The 27,510-nt window shown below is 42.0% G+C and overlaps 1 protein-coding gene across 1 annotated transcript in view; it reads right to left on the bottom strand.

Annotated features, from left to right (window-relative positions):
- Positions 1-1,003: 1,003 nt before the first annotated feature.
- Positions 1,004-27,510, bottom strand: part of ZNF804A (zinc finger protein 804A) — a 148,209-nt gene continuing 121,702 nt past the window's right edge. Inside the window, exons 3-4 of the mRNA XM_032693845.1 lie at positions 7,117-7,247; positions 1,004-4,749 (exon numbers count right to left, since the gene is read on the bottom strand). Coding sequence (XP_032549736.1) covers positions 1,458-4,749; positions 7,117-7,247 — 3,423 coding nt within the window. The 3' untranslated portion in view covers positions 1,004-1,457. The remainder of the gene's footprint in view (positions 4,750-7,116; positions 7,248-27,510) is intronic.

Genomic DNA, 27,510 nt, shown 5'->3' with positions numbered 1-27,510 from the left:
TTACTATTCCTTCAGTTCAGCTTTACATGATTTTATTATACTATATAAAAAGGTGAAAAGAAGTAATTTATTGGGAGGCCCTTTTGTTATGGAGGGCCTACTACTAGCACTAACCATCATGCTGCAAATCCTTAGGTTCACTCACATGGTAACACTTCATTTTAACTCAAAGAGATGACTCTACCTCCAAATGACTCCTGCTTTTATTCCTGACCATCACAGGCGTAGGTCTGATATATCTCATGCCAAAGCAAATGAGAAGATTTCACTGGCTAAAGTTGGGTGGGGTTCAATAAAAGACTGCAGAGGTAGGGAGAAGTCTCTGTAGTACAGTTAGAAATACTGGTAGTATATTATTACTTTAATTAGTCTCTACTCTGTGTTATTCTATTTCTTTAGCGAAATGCTGCAGGAGAGAGAGGGGTGAAGTGAGGTGAGAATTTATATCGAACCCTGGTGGGTTTCCCAAGCAAAGCTCTTCCTGGCCCCCCCTTCAGACACTGCACAGGCAGCAAGGCCCTCCCTCGGACAGATCCACCCCCCTGAGGGCCATGTGCCATCACACAGAGTACGCTGGGTGGAACCAAGACCTCCCCTCCTTGCTGCTACAAGCAACATCCTCTTGAAGTCAAACTGACATCAATATTACCTTTTTTTTTTTTCCCCCCTTCCGCTACCCATGTTACATTTGTTACATCGTCTTTTTGTGGTTTAGTATAAAAGGGATTAGCTCCACCAGTCAGCAATCTGTGCACATACCACAAGTAGGCAAAATTTGTCATGGTGACATCAAACCACTAGCACAAACACATCTATTACCCTTTCTCTGGCTCGGTAAGACAGTTGCCCTCAAGGTATTGGCCTCTGAACCTCCCTGATAAATCACTGACGTGTGGGAAACCCGATTATCCCAACATAACAGGGGTAAAAGATGCCATTCAGCTGCAGAAGGACATGGAAGAACAACATCCATGAGGCTTGTAATGAAAGATTTTTGATATACTTAAGTAGTTAACAAAAATTTATTGCAAGAGATAGTTTGTCACTAGATTTACAGTTTCAGAGAACATAGTACAAAACATAGTGCATTAGCTTTGTCTAAACATTAAATAGGTGCAAATACACAAAGATAAAAAACGAAAGGTGAATACTTTACAACATAAGTTATAGAACTATAAATATATTTTATATACATTATACATATTCTAAGACATGATTTTCACTTATATATATATATATATAGTTCATAATTAGTATCAGACTATTCAGTGCTTTAGTTATAGTACAGGTCTGAACTTGCCATGAATGTTTGCATCATTATACTTACAGTAAATGCTTCCCAAGGAACGAGGCATTTTAACCAGCTTAGTTCACAGAACCGTTTTGCAAAGCTGAGGGGACCGTGGAAACATCGGGACCGTTTAGCTGAAGGGTCCTTCCCCCATCCCATCCCTGTCCTAAAAGAGAGGCTGGAGGGGGATGACAGCCGGGTGTGGGGACAGCAGGGATGGGAAGACGGTGTGTGGTAGCGGGGGAAACGCCAGCTGGGTGGGGTGCAGGACCGAGGGCGGCAGCAGCGGCAAGTGCGGCGGGGCCACGAAGGCGGTGTGGCCCCCCGGGCAAAGCCTCGGTCCCACCGGCAGATGAGGTAAAGGCGCTCTGGAAAGAGCCGGGACCTGCGAGAGGAACTGCTGGTGGGGCTGGAGAACCTTGAGCGTGCCGGCGGCGGCGTGCTGCTGCAGGATCGTGTGGTGGATGGTGGTGACCGAGGTAGAACACAGCGGCGGCTGCAGGGGCAAGGGCTGCAGCGGGGAGCTCGGGGGCTGGATCGCCGCGGGAGGGAAGGCGAACTTCACTTTGTTGGCCAGCACGCCCTGCGGCACGATCTGCTGATACGCCTCGGACGGCAGCTCTTTGAATTTTTCGTGGTTGTCGGGAGGGAATATCAACGTCTGATCGGGCAGGGGGAAGGGGGCTATTAACTGCTCGGTAGTCAAAAAGGTATGACTGTTCACATGTGCTTCTTTGAATGGCAAGGGTGGCGGGCTGCTAAATATGCCAGGGTTACACTGTACCCACTCACTGGTCACCTCACTCATTTTCTCGTGCGGTAGAGACTCGGCCAACTCATAATGGCAAAGATAGGATTTAGGAGGAGCCGGTTCCAAACGTCTGTTGGAGAGGGGAACTTTGTAACAAGCTTGATTTTCGTGACTGGTGACGTTTTCTTTTTTCTTTTCATCTTGCAGAACATCCTGTGTGCCAGCAGCTGCCGGAGCACTGTGTTCAGGAACAGAAGCAGCAGAGCCTGCAATGACATCAGAAAACGTATCCGGGGCGCTCTCCATCGCTGCACTCGCCGTCAGTTTATCGTTTTCCAGCACGTGTGAACCATCACCTTCGACAGGTGACTTGCTTTCCTCCAGCTCCATTGTTTCATCTGTATCTTTTGTACCATCAGCTTTGGGATCTGCATTAGTTTCCTCTAGATTGTCTTGAACCAATAAGTCCCCCAAAACGTTTAACGTAGAACTCGCAGAATTTTCTTTGGCAGGTCCAGAGGTCTCGCTTCTTGCATTCCTGTCAAGGAAAACGTGACGGATTCTAGTTTTCCTTCTCTTGTGTTTCCCTTTTGCTTTGTGATATGTAACTAAAGTAGACATTTGCCTTAGATATTCCTCTGCTGATAATGCCTGTCCACAGGAGCTCTCATCTGATGAAGAGGAGTAGGAGTGTTGCCTCCGCTTGCGGTGGCATTTTTCAGGTTCCTCGGTCAGAACACTGTAACCTCGCTTTACGGACTGGTTTTGACTCGGACCCTTCTCCCCACTGCATTGTCCTGAACATTTATGCTCTGGGCTACAGCTTGACCTCCTGACTTTCCAGCTACAACATGTTTTAGAGTGCCTCAGGCTGTGCTTCCTGGAACTTGGAGCCAGCTGCTTTGCCTGCCTCCGAGAGCTTGCTCTGCTCTTTCTGTGTAGTCGTTTACAACCGTGGTGTTGGCCACTATTTTTTGCACTCCAAAAGTCACACCAGCCTCTGTCCCAGTGTACGTGATCTGATGCAGACATGACTCTCTTATGACCATTTTCAATGCTGACTTTTGGATGTGATTGCTGTATCTCACCTGTAGTCAACCAGATATTCCCTGCATCATGTCTGCACTTCTCTGCATTATTCTGGAGGTGCTGATATTTATTTTCATCTCTGTAAGTAATTTCTTTCTCAGGTACTGGAGACATCTCCATTTCTGCTGCTGTTGTGTCCCCACAGTGATGATGATGACAACGACATAATTTTCTTCTCCTTTTCCTTTTTCTGCTTTTGTGAAGCCATTTTTCATGGCTTTCTTTGATCCAGACTTTGTTATATTTCTCATCTATCACAGTGTTTTGTCGTAAGTGCTTTTTAGATATGTGATACTTTTCTATCTTTCTAATTCTGAATGAGTCATCCAAGGACACTTTGTTTTGATTTTTTGCAAGGTCACAATTTCTGAAAAGGGAAACATCATTTATAAGGGGTATTGTATAGTTGCACACATTTTTATTCGCTTCTGCTTCATAATCACCACACTCTGAAGTAGGTTTATTTGTAAAATCCGAGACTAAGATATGGTCAGATTCAGTTTTATGGTGTAAATGAGGTATGTTTGGTTGATGTTTGAGCTTTTCTTGACTGTCACTTGCTCTGGATGACTTAAAATCAAAATATAAAGGATTACAGCTGTAAGAAATCGATGGGTCTGTACTTGTGTAAATTAACATTTCTGATGGCCACTGAAGAATATTTGATCCATATTTGCTAAGAACAGGAACAAAGGGTTGACACGGTCTCTTGTGCATGTCTGGTTTGGTTTTTGGGGCTCCACTACCACCTTCTTCAGACGGTGATGAAACTACTGCATCTGCCCCCGGATCCTTTATTTCCGTTTCAGTTGTGGATGGATCACTCTTCCCGTCTTTGTCGTTTTCCTCCGCGACACCCTGCAGAGACAAACAATCCTCCACACCCTCCTGCACAAGAGGCCCGTTTGCCTGCAGCTCGGACCCACTGCTGTCCAGGGGTAGGACCTGAGCACTGTCCACAGCCACGGGCAGAGTTTGGTCCAGTAAGTCAGCTCCGCTTACATCCATAGCACAGCCACCTGTGTCTGAGGACACCAGTTGCTTTGAGTGGGACAGAGCAGGAGTTAAGGAGGGACTCTCCAGCACCCCGCTTTCCTCACTGGCCAGCTCTTTTGCATCCTGAGCTTCAGGGGCTTCTGCTGTGTCTGTGCACTTTTCCACCAGTGGGTGAAAACAGTTTTGTTTCTCCTCAGGGCATACAACTATTTCTGCTGCTGAAGGAGGCTGAAGGTTACATGTTCCTGGAATAAACCTACTCCTTCTGCTAAATCCGTGCTCCATAGAAGTTTCGTCATTATATTCATAGAAAACAGCAGCTGAAGACTCCAGTTTCACTGCTGCTTTCTTAGGAAAAGCAAAGGAGAACCCAACTCTGTGTCCTTGAGCTCCTTGAACCTGATCTCCACATTTGTTAGCATCGGATTTATTACTACACACATCCCCAGGAGTGGAAGGAATAACAGAAGCAACGTCTTTACAGTTCTGTGCATCGTGCGTTAATGTACAGCTGGAATCCTGCTGGTTGGCAGAATCCATGGCAGCACTTTTTGGGATATCACTGCAGTCATCTTGCACAGTCACTGTAGTGGATTTGAACATAGGGCCGCTCCCAGGAGCACTAGGAAGGAAAACAAAACTCTTTTGAGTCAAAACCTTTCAGAGAACTGCTGACAGAAACGTGGTATTACGCTGGTATCTAAGAGAGTTTTTTAAGGAAAGACAAGGAATCTGTGGATATGTGGATCTAGAATGTTTGAAAAAACGCCCATCTTTTATAATAAGATCAGTTGACCAGTATTAGAGGGGGGGAAAAAATGAGTAAATATTATGCTCCTAGCTCCCTCATGTGTTACCAGCTGAGGGACTCATATTCCTAGAAAATAGTTAACTTTTCCTAGACACACTGGCTGGCCAAATAAGAGACTGTATATCTCCCAAGAAATCTTGCTTCTCCTCCCAGTAGACCAGCATGGTTACAACACTATTACTACAAATAGTGGAGGTTTTACATTCCTTAGTGCTACAAAATATATTAAAACAGAGAGCACCTCATGGAGCACTTTCCTCTTAGTCATCATTCCACTGACTGCTGCTCTGCCCACAGGCAATCCCCCAGCAGCTCCCATCCTATTTGTGTTCACAGACCAAACCGTCGCCATCTCAGCAATTTCTTTCATGGAAAAATAAAACTGGGGAGAGTATTTCAGCTGACAGGAGTGAATTAAGTGATTCATCCCTCTTGAGAAAAAATTTATCACTGTCTGCTTCTGTTCTCCATTTCTTTTCCTCTTCCCATCTGTTCTATTTGACTTAATAGGAAGGAAAGAGGAAAGCAAAAAGTGTTTAACTGCCAGTTTTCCAGGATCCACAGGAACTGCTAAGCACTAGGAGTAATGGACCTATGTTAAACAATTTGTTTGTTTGAACCAAATTATTCTGTCTTACAGTGCAGAGCAATATTAGATGATGAGTCACTGGGAAAATCCTGCAAGCATCATTTAGGACCCCAAAAAGTGCTGAGACCCAACAGGGTCTAGAAATTAAAGCAGAAGTTTTACAAGAGATGAATTCCTCATGAGAATTCCTGCCTTGCCCAGTTCTTCATAAATGTAAAATATATATTAAAAACTCCACACAAACCCTTCCTTTAAAAGAATAAAATTGTGACTTCTACAAAACCAATCTAGAAAATACCAGCTTAAAAAAAATCTTCTGTGTCTGTCTGTATCCCACTTCTAAGGATGCAAAGCGGCAGTAAACAGCAATTATTAGGCAGAAAAATAAAGCTCAGAGAGAAGTTCTCCTTCAGGAACTAGAAAAAAGATATTAAAAAAAAAAATCCAGAAACAACAAAAGCTTGCAAAATCTGTGCTTCACTAGCATGGAAAAAGGGAAACAGTAAGGTTTTTTTTCCTCTTTCTCCTGAAATATGCTAAATTCAGATTCTGGAGCGTGTTTAAGGGGAATAATATCTAATATACTTAAGTATTAAATTTGGACGGTTCAAATACTGATAGAGGAGGAAGAGTCTCTACATGAGCTATCATAAAAAGATTAAAACATGCGTCACGCTTCTCGTGCCAAATAGACCTCACAACGTTCACATCCTCTCCACCAGCTCAGACAGGCTCTGTTCCAGCAGGCTGCCCACCATCTAAACTAGGGGGAAAGGGACTATTTCTGAACAAGAGCTGCAACTTGGTTGGACTTCTCTGTTGGTTCCTCTGGTGAGACAAAGACTGAATAAAAAGAAAACGTTTGCACTTGAGCATCTACCTTTTTTTTATCCTTTTTTTTTCTCCAGAGAGAAAATACATGTACACTGTGATGAGTACATGTATTTTCAGTGGCTTATCGATGTCAGAACTGTGTCCTATTTGAGCATTCAGTCACAGCCAGCAAGCTCAATATTAATTTCTACAGTATGTTTGGATGCAACAGTAAAATGCATGGGTAGCAAGGAGTCACTTTTGCAGAGGGAGGTAAACACTCTGTTGAGCTGGGGAAAAAAAGGAGCACTTACCTTTTAACATATAAAATCCAGCTATTGAAATTTAAAGCTAGATTTCTGGATGCTTTCCCTGGCAAGCATTTTGAAACCTAAATCATAGAGATCTGTTACATCCTAGAGAGACAGACTGTATTCCTCACCTCATCAATGAAGTAGTGCCAGCCTGCAAATGCATGACCTAGTTCACTCAGCTTTCAACCAATGTGCCTGGTTTTATGAAATATATATGAAACACGTCTTTTTTTGAACTAAAAATACGTGTCATTTCAGCTCAGTTGAAAAAGCAACGTTAAACATTCATTTCTGCATATAGTGTGAACCAAATGCTGTACACATACAGCTTCCAAAATGCCATAAAAACACATGTATGGGGCTGCAGCCAAGGGACTCCAACACCCTGCATCCCACAGCACCAGCTAACGGTGGAGGGCTTATTTTAAAATATTTTTTATGTTTCAGCTGCTATGCACTTACCACGTTCTCTCTTTCCTTAGCTCAGCCAGCTTGTGCAAGCGTTGAAGGGCTTTCTCCTGCTTTCTTTCATCTTTTCGTGACTTAGATGCTACATTTCGTGCAAACTCCCTGTGTTTCAGTTCCTTCAGTCTCTGCAAGAAACAGTCACATAATGCATGTAAAAACCAAAAGGATGAGAAACATTTACACTGCCAGTTACTCGCTGGTGAGCGCTCATGGCACGAATTATTTTTGAACCTAACCAAAGTCACCCGTTCAATAAGTTTAAGCATTTCAAGGGAGTAACCAAAATACACAGAGATGCTAGAGACAGGTTAGCTAGGTTAGAAATAACCCAGAAAATTTTACTGCAGCTTTTGTGATGATGTGGACCATCCTCAGTAGGATGTGGCAATGTTCATCCAGAATTTTGCTCATGACTTTTCCCTAAAACCTTTCTCACAGCTTAATTGCTTTTTGAGATATCAATAAAAAATGAGACCACATCAGGAACTTTTCTGCAAAACTGCTCTGTAGCCTGTTGAACCCCCAGATTGTACTAAATCATGAATTTTTCTGCCCAAGGTGATGGCATTACATTTGTCACCCCAGCACTGTAGGAGGTCCCTGTCAGCCCTTTTCTCCAGCTTACCAAGGTCCCTCTGGACCTGCCCTGCCATGTTCTCAGCAAGCTAACATCTGCAAAGCTCCTGAGAGTGTGCTGTCCTGCCATCTGGGTCATTATTAAAGATGTTAAAGGGTCCTGTCCCAGCAGGGATCCCCAAGGGACGTAATGGTCAGAGAAATCTTCTATTTTGAAATGGGAAGACTGTCCCTTTGAAGAAGCTTCTGTTTCCTGCTCACGCTGGAGTCTGACACAGCAGTTAAGCAGATATCGAGGATCAACCCAGTATCTCATTTGATTTTATGTCCAGCCTTTTTCTTTGGAGGGAAATGAAAGTGCACAGCTCCGATTTTCCACATGAAAAGGAACTATCATTTTCTTTATATCACAGAGAGACAGTACACAGAGACCTCCCTAATTCTTGCTGTCATGTTTGGTTCAGTAGGTCCCAAACCCCACCAGTGCTCAGTGTGTCCCAATTATGGCTCACAGTCAGATGACATCACCTTAGGAGACGGTAATCCCGTGATTCTGGGAGGAATCCAGCAACCTGCCCCTGTTTTAGTGTCCAAGTGGTAATGACTGGCCATGGACAGGGGCCACACTGATTTGTAAAAAAAGCAGTAGTTCCAAACTTCTCTTCTTGCTGGTGGCACATCATAAATACACACAGAGTTTGCAGAACTCTACCAGTACTGTTCTCCTGCTCCTTCTCAATTTTTTTTGATTTCACCCCTTTTGTGAATTTTTATTTTCCCTATTCACAGAAAAACACCCTCACATACTATCATTCACCTCTTCACTGAGAGGGTGGGCAGTCACTGGAACAGACCTCCCTGCCAAGTGGGCACAGTAGCAAGCCTGGCAACAGCTGACAGAGTTGGTCCCATGGTTTAGTTTTAGGTGGTTCTGCAAGGGGCAGGGAGCTGGACTCGATAATCCTTATGGGTCTCATCCAACTTGAGATAACTCTGTGATTCGTTTACACGCTGAATTCATCTTTCCCATTTTGGATGATGCTAATACAACCTTGGTAGTCCATTTAATGGCAGGAAATAAATATGGAGAAACGTACTGAGAAAGAAAACTTGAAGAAAAAAATAAATAATACTCTCTATTTTCAATTTTTACATTATTTTCCAAATAACTCAATATCCTTGATAGAGAGAAATAATCTGAAATGTAATCACTTCTTCCTCCACTTGTATTTTCTAGATAGAGCTACAGAAATTTGCTTTATTCTGCTAACACATTATAAGGCTATAAATACACTCAAAACTAGATGTATGATAACTTTTTTTTTCCCAGAAAAGAATACTTGAAATGTGAAGTGCCTTTGTAGAACACTTCTTACCGCTGTGCACTCCTGTTTTCCTGAAGATAGCACGATACTGACCCTGCTCCCCACTAGCCACTTATGAAACCCCAAGTACTTCATTTCATAGGCAACTTCTGAGTACTCAGAACATGAGAGAAGGGATGAAGTTTACTCCTTCCCCTCCCCACCTCCAGCCCTTGGCACTCAGAGAGAGGATTTCAGCGCGTTTTGTGAAGCTCAATAATTTTTCAGGGTTTTTTTTTCCCCTCCAACGCCTAAGGAAAGAAGCGGGTGATAAAGCAAGAGAAGACAAGGAAGATAATAGAGTGCTTTCTCAGAAGGTTAAAAAGGAGTAGTTGAGGTGTATACAAATCCATAACCACCTCCCAGCAGCAGTACTTTTCTATAATTACCAGGACGATTATAAGAAGTGATTTGATTCTGACCAGGTTCTGACCCCTTTTAGTCCTCCTGCTGATGAAAGTTAGGAGGACTCCACGCCCTCAGGAGTGCTGAAGTTAACACAGCTCCATGTTTCAGGGTCTTGCTCACAGTGAACAGGGATGGTGTTGGCAAAAGTATCTCATGTGATCTTGGAGGAAGGGGAGATGCATTTCTTGCCTAGAATTGCTAAGCAACCATCATTCCACTGATCTGAGCCTCTCATCTCCCCGACCAGTCGTTATCAGCTTAGCACATACCAGATCTGGTAGGGGGGAACCATTCACAATTTTTAGGTAATTAAATTGTTCTCCTTGGGTGGCTCTAAGTAGGTGTCAATGTTAAGACAGAGGAGTCTGGCACGAGTTTTGTGTGCACAGCCTTCATGTCAGACTGCCTGCTCTCCTCTTCTGGAGAACTGCTTGTTCCAGAGCTCCCCTTCTGTCAGACCTCCTGTCAGACACACCAACCCTTTCCTGTAGGGAAACTGGCCCTTTGCAGATAAACTACTTAACAATGTGCTTTGGTTTGGGGTTTTTTTCCTTACAACCGGTATCTCAATCTTTTTCATGGAGAGCTTTAACGATCTGCAAGGATTATACCTTGGTTACTCCCAAGGACTTTATTCTGCAAGTGCATGTGTCTAAGTGGAACTTTTCTTAGTTCTAAACCGCAAAACATGCACCTGGCGCAAGCTGGTTTGAGGTTTCAAAAAATTTCCATTTCCTATAAATAAAAGGTCACTTAAATGAGCAAATGTCTCCCCATTTTTTTTTTAATATTGTAGTTCTTTTCCACTTGTTTTTATTTAACCATCTGATCAACCATCTCCACCTGCGTTCCCTTGCTGCACTTGGTCCATGCTAGGGATTGCTGGCACTGCATTTATGCTGCCCTTATTTGCAATTTGATGGTTTCACTTGAATTATGTAAATGAAAATAAGATACTACCCAACTATACATAAAACACCGTTAGTCCATGCATTCTGAGCTTCAGAAGGACTCCCCAAAAGTTGTTCAAAGTAAATAGCTGCGATAAAAACGAAGCGCAACTTATTCCTACAAAACAGCTTTTTCTTAAAAGTTTTTCTGCCTTTCCACGTGGCAGAGCTATTCTTTAATGTTAACTTCCATACCTAGTTTAATGCCTTTTATGTTTTGTTTTTTTCCACGGATCAGTAAGCAAATAATTAGCAGGCAGACATACAGCATTGGATTCCCTCTTGTATTTTGCTCTGCTTCCAAACCAGCTCAAAACACGTGAGACCCAGCAAGCAAGAGTTCAACAAACAGCTCACAATGAATAATTAACTGACATTTCTCCAAGAGAACCTACATGCCTTCATCATTATCCTGGTACACCGTGTTGCCACTTTGAAGGTGCAGAGCACAGACCAACCATCGTTTTGCAAATGACTTCGCCCAGCTCGCGGCAATGGGGAGCCCGACCCCGATTCTCCAGCCTTGCAACGTGATCCTGCAACTGGGCTGCTTTCTCTGGGCCACAAGCTGGATTATTTTAACCAATCTAACCGTAGCACCGGACCTGAAGCAGAAATATTCCACCTATTTTTAAAAAAAACCTCAGCCATGGCACACCCAGTGCGTCGTGCCGAGCTGAGGTTTGCGAGTCCAGATGAAAAGGAAGATTTACAGGATGAAACTATACATGAGGCGGCCACGTGAGGTCCAAACTCAGGTGTGGCTGCATTTCACTCAGAGGTATAATGCTGTGGTGTTCCCAGACTCATTGTGGAAGATAACCATCACAAAACTCAAAGGAATCCCAAGTGGACTCCAAGAGGACCCCATTTTTGGTCACTTCACCTTTGCCCTCATTTGTGATGAATGAAAAGACAGAATGGGAGAGATATGTTGCCTGGAGAAGCATTAATGGGATCTAAATGGACTTTTTACTTATTGGACAATCCACCCAGAGGACTGACAGTTTTACCCCAGTTTATTGTTGTGTACTTATGAATTCTTATGCACCCCAGTTTATTGTTAAACTTTATGAATCCTGCTGTACCTCCATATTGTCCCCATTTCTCCCTCAGACTTTCCCTTGGAAAGTTGTTTGCCTCTTTGTTCTCCCCTGTTTTCTCGCTCCTCTGCCACTGATTGGCTGTAAGTTACCACAGTGCAGGGAGAGCTACCACTGGCCAGTTCCCTCAGAGACCCAGGATTTCCACCCACCTTTCCCCTGTCCCCCTATCACATTTCTCCCTGAGCTGTCAATCTCTTGCGCCTCCCCGGTTTGGAATCCGCCCCTCAAACCTCGTTTATTTAAACCCTTGTACCCCCTGAATAAATGGGCATTGCTGCACACCCTCCAACTGTGCCAAGAACCCTTTTTGCAGTGCCTGGTCCCATCCCCCTTACCACGCGGACCGTGGCACTCATTTCCCCATTTACCACATTGGACAGTTCATTTCAGCACGGTGCTTTTCAAAAAGTTTCCTAACTCTCCCTTGTATTTTATAATATAAGAACCACAAGACCAGATCCTGCTACCAGAGCCAGATGCCTGAAAAACCTCTCTGGATCAAAGCCTCTCAAAACCAAAGACACATTATGGCATTAAATGCACTTCTTACATCACTATTACAAGCCTTTTGCCACCTTGCTAAGTGGCTCTTGGATTTGGTTGTTTGGTTTTTTTTAATAACTCAAGATTTAAGCACTGGTAACAACAGCACCTAAAACTAACAGGCTTTCAAAACACAGAGAAGACCTTAATTAATAAATATACTCAGGACAGCAAAAGCACATTAAGGCTGAATAGTGAAACACAATGTACCCAAATATGATGAATACTATGGGGGGGGGGGAAATAATTTTATATCTTTGAATGTATAATTTAATGTTGTCAGAATGGACTCTGAAGAAAAGCAGTGACGTTTCTAACAAAGTTTGTGAAAACAAAGGGGAGATCATAACAAGCACCAGGATTGATACAGGCTCGACAGAGGCTCTCTCTAACCTTAATATCTCACATAAAAACCATCCACCCCCCATCACAAAGGCATCATCTAAGGACTGCTTATTCAGAGAGGCTCCCACACATTACCCTTGCAAAGCTTATCTAGGAACAACTTTAATAGGGTCAAGAACCAATGGGAACAGTTTTATAATAGCAGGAGTCAGAAAGATGCCTATCAGGGGATTTCAGGGCAGTGCAGTTCAGGTATTATTATGCTAATTCACTTTTGACCTTAGATTAACAATTAAATTACGCAGACTTTTACAATGCTGAAAATACGGAGACCATAAATTCATTTTCTGATCGATGGAAGTATAAAATTACAGAATTTAACAGCCATGACATCAAATTTTGCTGCTTTATTGTCTTTTTATTTCATCAGGAAAAATGACTGTATTCCCAGTAGTCACTAAATCATTAATTTATGTGACTTAGCTTTTGAAGATAACTCATCAAAATAAAACTTCCTTTTCTTGCTACCTAACTATGAGATACTCAAAGCTGCTGAGTTTGGGGACCAACCTGCCAGAGCAGAACAAGGCACAAACCTGCTCCTGCTTCACCTGCCCTGCCAGTGACAGGCTGGGACCATGAAGACATGGGATAGTCAGTCCTACACGTGTGTCCCAAGGCCAGGAGGAGCTTCCCCAGCTCCTGTGCTTTTTGTAACTCCATTTGCACCCTGAAAGGAGCTGGAAGTCCACCCCAGCACCTTCCTGCCCTTCAAAAATTTGTTAATTAACTAAACATGGGCAACATGGGTTGGCAGTCCAGCGCTGTCACGGAAGTGGCACAAAATTAGCCTTTGGATTTATTTGAAACAAATTAAATATTTTTTTCCTCTAAACCTGTATATGACATAAAACATGCTTTTAATAAAGCAATTTTGTGCTTGTTTTTTTTTTTTTAAATCTGTATGATATGTAATGAGTGTTGATATTTCTTAGCTGCCAGTGATTATTCTAGAAGCTGTGCATATTCCCCTGTCTCTGAATACTGCATGAGCGCTGTAGATATAAATCCCTGTTAACTGAGATGGTTTATTGCTTCTTTATGTGAATTATGGTATGACAAACAAAGCGACAACACAGTCATTAGATAAGCACTTGTCACACCAAACCAGATTAGGATCTTTCACAAGAAGCTTAATCAATTATAAATAATAACTGAACAGATCACAGCTCCTGTAACACCTGGAAATGCTCAAATGGGCAACTGCAACACGCCATTTAAAGCAGAAAACATTGCTTATCCAAGGTGTAAAATGTTCCTGCTGTCTTTGGTGGTTTGTTGGGCATGTATATATTTTACTGTTCTGCATCTGGAGGCCCCTCCACTTCACACAGTACAACGGGGCAGCATCTCCTCACTCGTGGTCTGCAATTCTACCTACTTTTCATGACAGGATCTTCATATTATTATTAAAAAAAAAGAAATTCTCCCCTTGTAAAGATTATAGAAAAAATTAAAGCTTCCAGGAAAAGATATTATAACAGCAGAAGGTCTTCCCCTGTTAGTGCTACAGGCCTTTCCTAGCAGAAGCTATGCAAGACAAGTTATTTCCACAGAAAGGAGAAATGTTAACATTTCTCAAGGAAATTAGCATTTCAAGCACCCAAATAAGCAGGCTAAGAAAGAAATTAATAGAGTTTTTTTGCTTTTTTTTTTTAATGCTGCCACTGTGGACTTAATTGCTATAATATGTTCTTGAAAGAGAGGACCCACAGGGGGGTAATTTTACCAGCAGCCTACTATCACTTGATGGGGAGCTGCTGACTAGTGCCAGGGAAAGCCTCCTGCTGGGGTGATATGGCACCAGAACACCTCATCAAGAGGGAGCTGAGGAATCTCCAGCCCTGCAGAAATTCAAGACTTGAACACCAAAAAAAAACATTTTACTCAATCTCAGCGAGCGAGAAGTCAACGACTCCTTCCAACCGTTTTAAGATTTTTGTGTTTTAAGATTTCCATCTTTTGCAGTGAGTTACCTCCTTACTTATCAACTATGGAGCACCCTGGCCACTCACTTTATTTTTATTTAATAAATAACATGGATCTATTGCTGGTTCATCCATAACTTCCAGTTTGTTGCAAGTTATGAGCTGTTTCTAACTACCTCTGCCTTTAGCTGCACTTTAAGCTGCAGAATTTAAACCTTTTCTTAAATACCAAGAGCTCCACAAATTAGCAACAGAACCACATTGTGTATGATGAGATATTAAGCCCTCCAGATGACAAGGAACATGCAGGCTGTGAATAATCCTTTTCCTCTCCTATTTCTACCACAAATTGCAGCCATACCCTCCTGATGGTCTTTTAATAACACAGAGATATATGCAGGATTTTAAAATAGCAAGTCTTTGGAGCCCAGAAAATTGCTGAATAGGTAGATTCAGCAGAAGTGAAACTGCTCCTTTTCTAGCACTGTCATGAGCATCATCCCAGACTGGGAAGAAAGTGGGGATTAATTAAGAGGAAAGGAAGGTTGGGATTGCTTTGCCTGCCCATCATGGGCCCAAAGGGAGGCAGGTGATGAGAAGATGAGATTCTTCATGATTTGGAAGATTTTTTTATTAACTGTAAATGAATTGATATGATGCAAATCTTCACAAACAACTGTAACTTGCTCATGAGCACACTTGAACAATACTCAGTAGTACAGTTTGTTGTGCAGTCTGCAAAAAAGAGCTGTTGAGCCAGCTTTTACATTTAGGACACACCAATACATATTAAATATATGTGTTATGCTCTGCAACTGAAAATTCACACTGGTATTTTCTTATTTGGTAATATAAAAGCTGAAATTATTTTTCATGATACACAATTAGTTTTTGAGACTAAATACTTGTGTATATAAAGAATTTTGTCAAGTGTCCTGAGTTTAGTTAGGTTTTCCTATATAAGTTCATGGGGAGAAAAAGAAATTAAACTTGAGTTTAAAATGAAAACCAAAACCTATACAAAAAATTGTTTTCAAAATCATGAGGAAAATCAGAACATTAAGTATTTTGCACACCTGCACCTGTGAGATAACATGAAAGCTTGTTATCTTTGATGAATATCTTACTAATTACTCTTGAGGGGAAAAAAGAAAGACAAAGAAATTTCTTAGTTTTCTATTCCTTTTAACGCTTTTCTTTCAGAAGTTATCTGCCAGGAACAAACACGTACTTCATTATGTGATGATTAATGCTCTTCTCACACTTCATTTGACACCATCCTGTGCATTTGTGCCCCTCTCCAGTATCCCCTGCTGCAGGATCCAGATAGCACCAGCCCTACACAGGAACAAGGCTCCACGACTTTGACAAATAACAGCTTGTGGAGCATAAATTAAGACTTCTGTTGCTTTTGTTTTAAGATAACTGTGCTTTCTCAAGTAGGCTAAATGTCACAATGGCAGTGCAGCCATTGTGCAAAAACATTGTTTTAAGCCTGCAGAATTGCTGAGTGCTGCACGCTGAATATTTCACTGTGATAGCTACTGGCCACGTGTGTAACAGCCTGATCTTATTGCAAGCTGTAGGAATTTTTTTTGTCAGCTTCAGCAAAAATCAGCTGAATACTCCATAAATATTAAGGACAAGACCAAAGGAAACAACACAGAAATACAGAATTAGCATCTCACCTATTATACTAACTTTACCAGATAATGAAAGGAACATGAAGCTGACACAGGCTTCTAAATCTGGAAAGTGGTTACATATGCTAGACTCTAGTTTAATGGAATTTATTTTAATAATTCTAGGCCTAATTCTACTTTTCTTAAAGTCAATGGGGAAACTCCTGGTGAGCTCAGGGACAGAAGAGGTTTCAAATTCACCATGAAATTTTTCAGCAACACCTAAGGAAGCTCCTTCAGTCACAAAGATTAAAGACAAGATGGGTACACACTGCTTCTTTAAGGATCACTACACCTTTATACCCCCTCCTGTACCATTTAGGATTATGATTAAAAAACCCAAACCCATGAGCCATGTTTTAAATCCTTTCAAGAAATGGTCTATTCCCAGCAGTGTTAGAGAAAAGGGCTTAACTCCACCACTCTGGAAAGACTCAAGTGGCTGGAAGTGTGGGGCTGCCCTCAGCTGCCACAGCTCCTCTTCCTTGCTCTGAAGGGACAGCCCAGCACGGATTGTTTCAGACATCCTGTGCCATTCCCTGGTCCCACAACACTGTCCACCACTACTCCTTTCACTCCAGCAGTGAAGTTTATACATCCAGAATAATCTTCCTAAGCATCACATACACAATACTTACAAGCTTGACTGTTCTGCTGCAACCAAAACACTGATTTTGGCACTGCCTCCTGATTTTTTCAGGTGACCACCAGGCACTGAATGAGAAATGTTGATTTGTGCTTTATTTTCTGGCCAGTTACAAGTTCCCATGCACAAATAAGGAGACGTTCCACGACACCTCATCTCAAGTTCATCCAGAAAGCTCTAAGCTAATGGAAAAATTCCTGTTTGTGTAATGTTCATATTCCATAAACCATTTCTAAGGAGCAACCACTTCCTCACCAAAAACTCTCACAGAAAAGTCACCTCTAAACTTTTTCGGAGAGGAAAAATTGATTTCCCTTTAGAATCGATTTCCAGTGGGAAATGATTAGGCCACAAAATAGATGGTACACACAAGCATTGGATGGCTCAGATGTTAAAGCTGGTTTTTTTGCTCATTTTGAGACTGTTTTGCTGTTTTCTGCATGAATAATGTACGAGACACCTCTGAGTTCTCTGAGACTCCATCGAACAACTCTTCACTCCAATAACCTCCAACAACAACCAGTGTCCACTGTCACTTAGCAGATTTTCACTGTGGTCAAGATGATTCACTGTGTGTCCAGCACTGCAGCTCTCTGTTGGATCCTGCTGCTATTCTGATTCTTCCTCCTTCCTTACTGAAGGAGGACACAATACCCTTTTTACAGGCAAATTAAAAATTGCAAGTAGACATTGTTAGTCTATATTTTTTGGTTTCAGCCTCTTTGGTCACTGACATTTTAGGAAAGACTGCCACAAAGACCGAAATGAACCTACCAAATCTTTCTAATCTCTGCAATGTGCACAGTGACTTCAAATGAAGAACTAATATTTACAGTCAGGTCCTCTAAAGGTTATTTGCCACAACCCTTGAAGGATACATTAATGGCTATGATTGGCTAAAGGAGAGACATGAATTTCCTCAAAGCAAGCTCTTTATTTTAGTTAGTCAGAGTTAAATCAAAATCCGTTTCTCATATCAGTTTTATATTGGATCACTGAGCAGTTCAAAGCCTCTGCTCACAAATTGCTTCTCATCAGCAGGATCTGGTCCTTGCCAGTGATTATCTCAGGACCATGACAAGCTGCTTCAAAGAGCATAAATTTGACCAATGAAAACTGGGACAAGAACGAGCCTTTGCAAATTTTGACATGTATCTCACAGCCACAGCTAAGTGGCACAGACAAAATCTTTGTTATCCCTAATTCAACCTTTGTTGCTATACACGCAGACTCCTTGGAGAAAAACATACATGGCAAATTTGACTACAATATTGTGAACCACTGAAGGAAAAGAAAGTAAATGGAGCACATAAAATGTGCTCACACATAAAAAACACATAAAAATGTCCCCAAGTGGACCTCAGAGTGAGGAAAAAGACGCTATTGACACTAATTTCGCCTTCTGCCTGGTAAAATGGTGGAGGAAACCACGGATATCAACATCATACTCCTCCACATGAAAAACTCATGGTGCTGACGACTTGTAATGACACCTCCTTTTCTTCTTCAGGAGGATCGTAACACCAGAAAATAATCAGACAGCAGAAAGCTTATTAGATCTGTATTGTTATCAGGAATGAGCTCTTATAATTAGATAATCTGAACTGTAAGTGCCATTAGGCCATTATAATTGGCCTATTAATAATTCTTTCAGTGGGCTGTTAGGACTTTAGTTCAAGCTAAACCAACAACAAATCCTTGGCTCTGCACTTGGGGAGTGTTTCCTTCTCCCATGTCACTGCAGAAGGTGTTTGACCAGGTACCCTGCTCTCACCACAACAGAGCTGATGGTGGGTACAGCAGGTCCAGCTTTCTGTTTTAATATCACCCAGAAGCAATTTACGGCAACGTTCCTTTCCCTCAGTCAGATATGAACCTACCAGGAGATGATTTGCCCCTGATTAAGAATCACCAGGAAATTCAGAAAAACAATAATTAACTAATAAGGTAAAGCTCATTAGGGAACAGAAATGTACCCAAATCTCAGTCCACATTCTTAAAGGTAGAAAGCAGTTTCCAAGGAACGCTGACATTATCCTGTTTTACCTTTTCTTACTGATAATAACAGCAAGGATAGGACTACATCCACTTTCATGACAGAGGTTTGATAGAGGTGAGCATTGCACAAGGAAGACAGCCCAGAGCACCACCTACAGCACTGAACTCTGAAACCTGAACTGCTACAAGCTCAAGCTTTGATGAAAAGAAGAAAAAGCAGCCCATAAAAAGCTATCTATCCGGCACATAAATAACAGGGGCAATTAAGTAGGTGGACCTTCTGTGTATCTCAGCAGAAGACTGATTTAAAATGTCTACACTCCATGTGAAGGCATTTTTGGATAAAACACTGCCACAGAAAATGGAAAACAAGAGCAGAAGCTTTATCATCTCAAGGTCAAGGTAACTGTATGTTTGCAAAAGTTTAAGAAGTGCTTTACTGTCTTCACAGCAAACTCAAAGAAACAAACAAAAGTGCTCAGCAACTAAGAACTGGTGATGAGAGCTATGAAACCCTTGCCTGCTCTTCTTACAAAGACCAGGAAAAAACCCCAAAGAATCTTATTCTCAGAATTGCCAGCCCTGCAAACAGACCCCTTACCTCAAGCACCACACAAGCACTGCTATAGCACTCCACAACTAATAAGTATTTGCAGACCAGATTCTCTACTTTTGCACAAGATTTACACTATTGAACAGAAACAGGTATCTTTGTTGGTGTTTAATTTGGCAGGAGAACTCTGTGAGTGATCAGTCTTTTTTCTGGCTCTGATTCATCAGAGTAGTTGGGTTTTTATTTTTGTCTAAACAAATCTTTTTCTTTCTACAAAATCTTGTGGGCATTTTTAATGAAAAAAAAAATAACACCAGAGGAAAACCTTTCCACAAATTTGGGTTCAAATTTCTTTATATACTTCTTTTCCTATGGACAGCTATAAAAATCAAGAGGCAAATGATGACACTTCCTTCTATCCTACTAAAAATTTGGCTGTTTTCTCCACAAGTTATCTCCCGTGGAAACAGAGATGTTTCAGGTACCTGCTCTCAGTCTTCACGACATCCCTTAAAGTAGGCTGGTCTCAAAATTTTACTTCTGACTTAAGGTTCACACATTCCAGCTCCAAGATTCCTCACTAGTATGCTGCAGTGCCCTCGGGACTGGGATTGGAAAAAACCCCAACCTCATAAGGGACTTGTTTTTCCCTGCAACATCCTCACCCATTTTCTGCAAAACTGCCACAGGTGATGCTTAGAAGAACACCACTTTAGAAGGTTAGAAGAACACCACTTTTCTCTCTCCATACATCTTGGATTTATTGTTGGAATTCTCTCTCTTAACGGCATCAAAGTGACTCGTCCTTTACGAAAGTCCCAAATTCATTCATCAAACTGTCATCCCCCAAAACCATTTTGTGTCTGCTTGTGCAGGATGCAACTGCATAGTCACAGAAAGACTCAAAAAGGGTTAGAAAACTTGTCAAGCTCCAAAGCTTAGAAAGTTTCTGAACAAAACTTGGAGTCTTACCTCTAATACAAATATCTGCATATTAAAATGTCTTCCAGTTACAGATAGGCTTCAAAGACAATCAGGAGACCCATACACCATTTCTGGCTCTGACTCACATTTATTGTATGGCCCCAGTTGCAAAACAAAATAGCCTGTCCCTCAAACTCTGCCTGTAAAATCGAGTCAGTGTGAAGCAGCTCCAAGAAAACATCACCCAGGACCAACATCTGATCTGATTTGAGACTACTTAGAATGGGCTGCAATCCACACAACCCATTTCATGTTGTCCTGTCCAAACAGAGGCACAGAGATCAGCAGAGTCATGGATCGTTCCCAGCATAAGGCAGGAGAACAGGTCAGCTTCATCACTCAAAATATTTCTTCAGATGGAGTGGCAGACAAACATGGGACTTATTTTAGGACCATTTCCCATTTCACCGTTCAGCAAAGGCAGCACCAGAGCTTGGTTTGTGCAGCAAAACCTGCACCTGGACTCGGTAGGAGCTTCCCAAATTTTGAGGAATCAGACAACTAAAGCTCTTTCTTGATCCCACTGCCCAGATTAGAACAACTTGTATTAAAAGAAATAACTTGCTAGAAGATCACTGAAGATGGAACTAACGTAATATCTACTTAGTTTTAATAAGTTGGTTATAAGTTATACACTGCTTTCTATTCTCATCAAATCTTATTAATGTGTAGCACTTCACCCCATAAACTGAATGTGGCTATGCCTTGAATATGTATCTTACTCTAGGGTTTCAGCACTTCTTTTCTCTCTAAAATTTAAGAAGGGCAATCAGGTAGTGGGTGAAAAATTCCTTTGTGAAGGAAAACCATCATTTATATCCACAAAAAATATAAGGGCTGCTTAAGTAATTCTGCATAATTTCAAATACATCTTCTATTAAAATATTGGTATTTTGCAATGTTAAATCTTCAAGCTTTCATTCAATCGGTAAAGATGAAGGGTAAGAACAAAGTCCCTTGGAAACCTAAATTTGGACACTTGGCTTCCCAGCAGAAATTCCACCCTGAGATGCCACACACGAACAGCTGCACCTGACACGAGCACAAGGTGGGTCTATTCATCAAACACATGCACATTTAAAGCAATGCAAGACCCCAGTACCTCCCATCACTGAAACCAGATCTGGCACTTGCCAACAGGTAATAAAGGGCCTGCTCCAATCACAGGTAACAGTTTCACACCCTTACAAGCAGATACATCAGCAGAGCTTTGACTTGCTTTCTTCTTTTAACAGATGTTGTGGAACCAATCTCGTGTGCCTGCGAGGAGGACACATCACTTTGATGCTGTGAACTCTCCCTTCTGCCTGGGGCAGTATCACTAACAATAAATCATTCTGTTTGAAATTCCTACTGACCCTCAAGACACCAGCTGGCGTCCTGTACACAGCACATCTGCAATCTGTGTCCACATTCCTGCTTAGAGCCAGGGAAAGCATCGCCTCTCCCTCTTCCACCCTGGAGGAATTCTCCAGCCAGTCACACAGTATACAAGAGTCTAACTATTCTCCAGCAGCAAATAAATGACCAGCGGGGCAGAAGATTTAGGAAAGACTCAGGAATGTTACTTGTAATGCCCACCCACCATGTGAAATGGCTGATCCCTCCCCTCTTGTACAGTTCCTCAGCTGTTTCTGGTCCTCTGAATTGGGTTTATGGTGGAAAAGTCTTTCATTTTCTCACTCTTAATCCTACAGGTAATGGGAAAACCAGGGCTGACCAACATATTTTGTGAGAACCATTTTTTCTAGTCCCAGTCTAGGCTCTGTGGGGAGACAAAGGTGGTAGATTGGTTTTCCAGGCTCAGTCCAACTGGAATATGTAAGTGAAGCCCTGATTACTACCAATTTTCATAGTTTTGCCTTTCACTTTTGAAGATCCTGAACACAGTGAAACCATTAATGACACCATCTTAACAGAGGTTATTTTCCTTCACAGTCAAGGTCTTGAAGAGGAACAATTTATCGGCCTCTCCCAGTTACCATATTATCATAACTCCACCATCTTCCAGGCCAGAGGGAGAAAAACTTAGATTCTAGAGCATGTCAGAGTAGTCATGAGAAAAAAAACCAACACAAGCCTACACCACAACAAAAAGCCTACACCACAACACATCAGGCTCTCACAAAGAATATTCTGCTACCACACTTTGAGCAAGTGGAAGCAAAAGCAACCCCTTTAACCTGAGTTCTCTTCCACGTGATCTGATTAGTGCTGTTCATCTGCTGACAGATAACTTAAAATGCAGAAACCAGTGATTTCTGGTGGTTCAAGTGCTCAAGCACAGGGAGTAGTATTTTTTCTTACTCAAAACCTACAATTCTGATAATCATCAATTCTACAGCGTTACAATGGCTCTTCCAGGTGCTGGGGTTGAGGAGTACACCTGCACCACATTGCTCAGCAGTGGGACACAACCTCTCTTGGCTTAGACAGTGGCAGATGTGTGGCAGTGCACATCAATCACACCGAAGGGCGAGGATGGGAGGAGGAGAAGCCACTGCTATCAGCTGAAGCTGCAGGGGGGATTAATGTAACAGAATCTAAATATCTGCCTGGATTTTGGCCAGTGCACAACTGCAGCTACTACCCTTGCTCCTAAGAAAGCAGCCTGGGAACTTCAATTATCGTGGTGGTCAAGGTCTTGGTTTTATATCTCTAAGGCAGCAACACCAGCAACACAATTATATTGCTCCAACGCCGACTCGAAGGAAAAACTGCCACCCGTCGAAGCACCATCATGTTCTGTAGCACATAAATGTTAATTAGAGGTCTTTTTTTAGAAATTATGAGATGCTCCAGTCCTGCACAGTGTGAGATTTGATGAGATGAGAGCACTGGGTGGTACAGCTAGTAAATCAGTTTACTGTACAATCTCATTTCTTTAATGAAGAGCAAATAAGTGAGCCTTAGTAAAGCAAGAGTCCCAGGCGTACACTTGCTAACCAAAATGCTGGATTTAACTTTTTTTTTTGTGTTCCTCCAAAACAGCGAGTGCTGACCTACTGCTAGTCATTAGAGAATGTTCTCCTGTCAGGGGGTCAAAGCTAAGCGTAAACTTTGATGTCAGAATTAAAAAACACAGAAGAGATGAGTGGCAAGGCCATGATGGGAGAATAACTATTTCAGTTTTCATAAGGGAATAACTTTTAAAAGCTGACAAGAGCTGTCAAGGTGTCAGGCCTGGAGAAGAGCCAGCACAATTAACATATCCTAGGCTTCAATCTACCAGGAGGGGAAAAAGAAGGATTTATTTTGGACAATTACAAATTAATAAATGGAAGTGTCAGTTCCTCTGTAGAGCACCCATTAAAGCATACTACAGGTCAAAACCTCTTACAGTTTCTGTCATTGTAGGCAACACACCAACATTATTTTATATTTCAAGCAATTTTATTGTCAATGACAGCAGTTGCAAAGGTACAAGAAAATATTTCCCTTAGCAGTACACCAGGCAGTTTACCCCACAGAAATCATCTGTGCTCCCAGAAGCGACTAATATTTTAGACTTCTGTTATGAGCTCTGTGGGGTTTATTTACCTGTTTATTTTACTTTCAGAACCGCACACCTATGAATGAGAGCGTGAAGTGAAGCACTCAGGAGGACACACCACACCACTCCCTTACATCCTCCAGCCACACACGTTCCCTGCCCATGGAGTGACAGGCACCTGTTCAGGGAAGCTGTTGCTGTAGAGCCAAACAGCCTCCCACACCCTACAGCTCCTTCCTGCAGGCAGACAAGCTCTCCCCTCCATAAAAATTAGGACAGGCAGGGATTGCTCCCTCTCTGACCTCACTGGCTGCCCTTGTTTCCCTCACTCTGACCCCCCATCAAATTCAGACCTTGCACAGCAAGCAGAGCCATTAACTTCCTTGTGTGAGGCTCACACCAAGCTCAGAAATTGCTTCTGCTGTCCTTTACTTCTACTTGAAAAAAAAAAAAATCAGAACAGGAACTGGGTTTGCTTGACCTGCAGAATAACTACCCTCTGCAGCAGACCAAGGAAAGACAGGTGCACTACTTGAACCCTGTTACTCTCAGTTGCCTTCTCAACAATAAATTGGAGATCAAATATCTCCACATCAGGCAGCAACTTGAGGTATTTGCAAAGGAGCCCATCCTCTCTGTGCATACCCATACAGGAAGGCACAGAAGCCCCTTTGCAGTGGTGGATCCCCAAAATACGCTGAGCAGCCAGTGAAGCTGTACCCAAACAGGAACATAAACCTGGAATTTTACACTTTTCCTATGCTGACACAATAAGAAGCTTCTGAAGCCAGCACTTTATGAATACACAATCTTTTCTTCTCATTATTGCTTAAGGAAAATGATACAACACTATTTTTGCCTCGTTGATCTTCCTGTTAACGGAGGCAGAGAGATGAGTCATTAGCTACTCCAGCTTCCCTTTGTTCACAGCCAGGCAGGTGTGCAGAGCCAAAGCAAAATACCCAAATAGCACTTGAAAAGAAAATCCGCCACCCGCAGAGACATTTGCAAAAGACTGGCTATCACCTGAGATATTATCTACCATCATTTAAGTAAAGTAACCCCCCACCTCATCATCATAACTGAGGTTATGCAACACCTACCATTTCAAGGTTGCCCAGCTCCCACCATTGCAAGTCCTATTGCTCAGATTTAATGAGAGTTTGCTTGGACAGTCAGTCACTCCTCCTCGCTCTGATTTTTTTGTTTTGTTTTGGGTTTTTTTTTGAGTTTAGGAAAAAAGAAAAAGGATCCTAAAATAGGCTTGGTTACAGCACACGCCTTGCAGCAATTTTGGCATGGGGTGTCTGGACATCTGCTTCTGGCTTGACCTACTTCTAAGCATCTGAACACAAAAATCTCCTTGTAAATATTCCCTGTAGAGTACTTTTTTTAGTTCTTAATCCCCCAGCGATTTCACCTGTCCTTCAGAAACCTTCTGAGCTGAACTCAGGTATACTGAGTCTGGCCACTTGAAGATGCTGGCAGTGTTGGCCATGAAGGAGTAACTCAGACTAGAGCTTCAACTGTGCCAAGCAAATATCAAGTGCTCCATGACAAGGTTACAGCCTCTGTAGGCAAAGCAGATGTCAGATAGGTTAAGACTCATATAACACTCACAGGCAAACTACAGTTATTTATCTTAGATGATATTTTTTTATATATTTCTCATTTTACAATCCATAATTTTTAACCAATGCTATATAGCAGGTTGATGCCAAGAAAAGCGTACTAAGTGGAAATGCAAATCTTGTAACCATGGGTAGAAACGAGGGAAGAAAATGAAGCAAACCACATCAGCAGCGTGCCTTGTACTCGCATCCAAACGAAGGAAAAACAAAGGGTTCATTAAGCGAGAAATGAGTCTTGAGATGGCACAGAAGAAAAGTCTCCTGCTGGGGCAGAGAAGTGGGACTGCAAAGCAGGATGAGAGGAGGAGAGGTGGCAGCAGCCTCTCTCTCACAAAACAGAAGAAAGAACCATTCCTGTTAAGCTTAATGCTTGCTTAGCAAAAGAGAACGAAAACAACTAAGGGTGAGTTTGATAAGCATCATTTTAATGCTTCGTTTGCTTATTTGATTTCTCTAGTTTGTCCTATTTGTGTGTTCCTTTTCACAGCAATATAACCTTCCATTTTTTTATCATACCCAGTGGCAGGAATGTCTCATACCACACCTTTTGTCCATGAGATAAATACTACTGATAACATTAAGTATCCCTGAACAAGGGCCCTGCTCTTGCAATGCTGGATGTAACCTGTGTGCCTCTGTAGCACTCAGTTGCTTCTCTGACTGCCAGGAGAGGCTCAACAATAACAGTGAGGGAGGAAGATGCAGAGAGGTGAGAAGGAGATCTGATCCTTCAGGGAGTCTTCAATAATGATCCCTAACTTCTGGTACTGTCAGAACCCTTCTCTTCCACACTACTGCTGGGAGTCTCTTTCTTTTTTTCTTGCTCTCACTACAAGCAACTTGTAAGCAGATATGTCTCTCTGTAGTTATAAATCATGTAACACTATGAGATCCTGCAGCAGATGTGCCATACAGATGCCAGCACAAGCAAGCACTTAACAGCTATTAAAAAAATACAAAAAAAAAAAGAAAGTAGCTTAAAATAAATTTTAAAAAATCAGCATTAAAAAAGGTGGTGGGGGGTTTTTTTCTTAATTTTGTTGAATGCTAGAAAAGGGAAGGTGGGGTCCAGGTGCAGGGCTTACTTTTGTCTTCTCTTGTTATCATTATGTATACCAAGACTGCACACCAAGACAACAGCAGTAAGTCCTATCAGAGATGCCAGCCATTAGTCACGTTAATCATGAATGAACTTGAATTCATATAATTTATAATTTACATTACAGTATAGCATAAATCTCTTGCTGGGTCTAATTTAAGAAAAGATACAACATGCTGTTGGAAGAGACAATTCAAGCGCTTGTATTTATATTGTCTGCTGCAGGTTGAATGTCTTAAAGAAATAAAAAACAATCATTCAGTCAAAAGACATCAACACTTTCAGCCATATGATGCTGAACCTCTACTCTTCTGCCACACATGGAGACTTTGGAAGAAACTGGAAGGTCCTTTACAGAATCCTTCAGGTTTGTCACAAGGATGTCATGAACAAGCACGGTGAAAGCACAGTGAGGGACTAGGAGGTATGACTGGAGTAACAGCGTTTGGTGTCCTTTAGATGCAGGAAAAGGCTCAGCATATCCAAAATACAAACAGGACTGAAGGCAGGGGCACATTTCTACCTTTCCTTTTCACTGACTCTTGAAGTTCTCAAACGAGGGCTACTGCCTGTCTGCCAACAGAGGTCAAACTGACCCATTCCTGCTCGCCTCATCTGTCCTTTCAAATGCTCACAGAGCCCTCATTTATGTCTTTCTTATCACAGTCCTTTGCACTGTTAGGGTGGGGAAAGCTTAAATTTGGGAGCCACTTATACCCTTCATTGTACAGCTGTAGTTGTAGCACTAATTAAAAAACCAAACTGAAACAAGAGCCAACCAGCAGAGGCTCTGCAGCCAAGACTGCATTGACTGCATGTGGAAAAGGAGAAGAAAACCCCACGTTGACATTTTTGCCTCCACTGAACACTCTTGGAGTGGTTTAGGAACTTGAAGACATTTTTGTGTAAGCTGCAATTAAAGTATCCAGAACAAGAGCAATTATTGTTTCTGCCTAAAGAAATCCCAGCACTAGTGTCTGCCCAAGGTATGAAAAATAAAAATACGGTTTTTATATATACAG

Source organism: Chiroxiphia lanceolata, chromosome 7 (genome assembly GCF_009829145.1).
Source record: "Chiroxiphia lanceolata isolate bChiLan1 chromosome 7, bChiLan1.pri, whole genome shotgun sequence".
NCBI classification, from domain to species: Eukaryota; Metazoa; Chordata; class Aves; order Passeriformes; family Pipridae; genus Chiroxiphia; species Chiroxiphia lanceolata.
The sequence above is the reverse complement of the archived record's forward strand: the minus strand, read 5'-3'. Positions and strand labels throughout refer to the sequence as shown.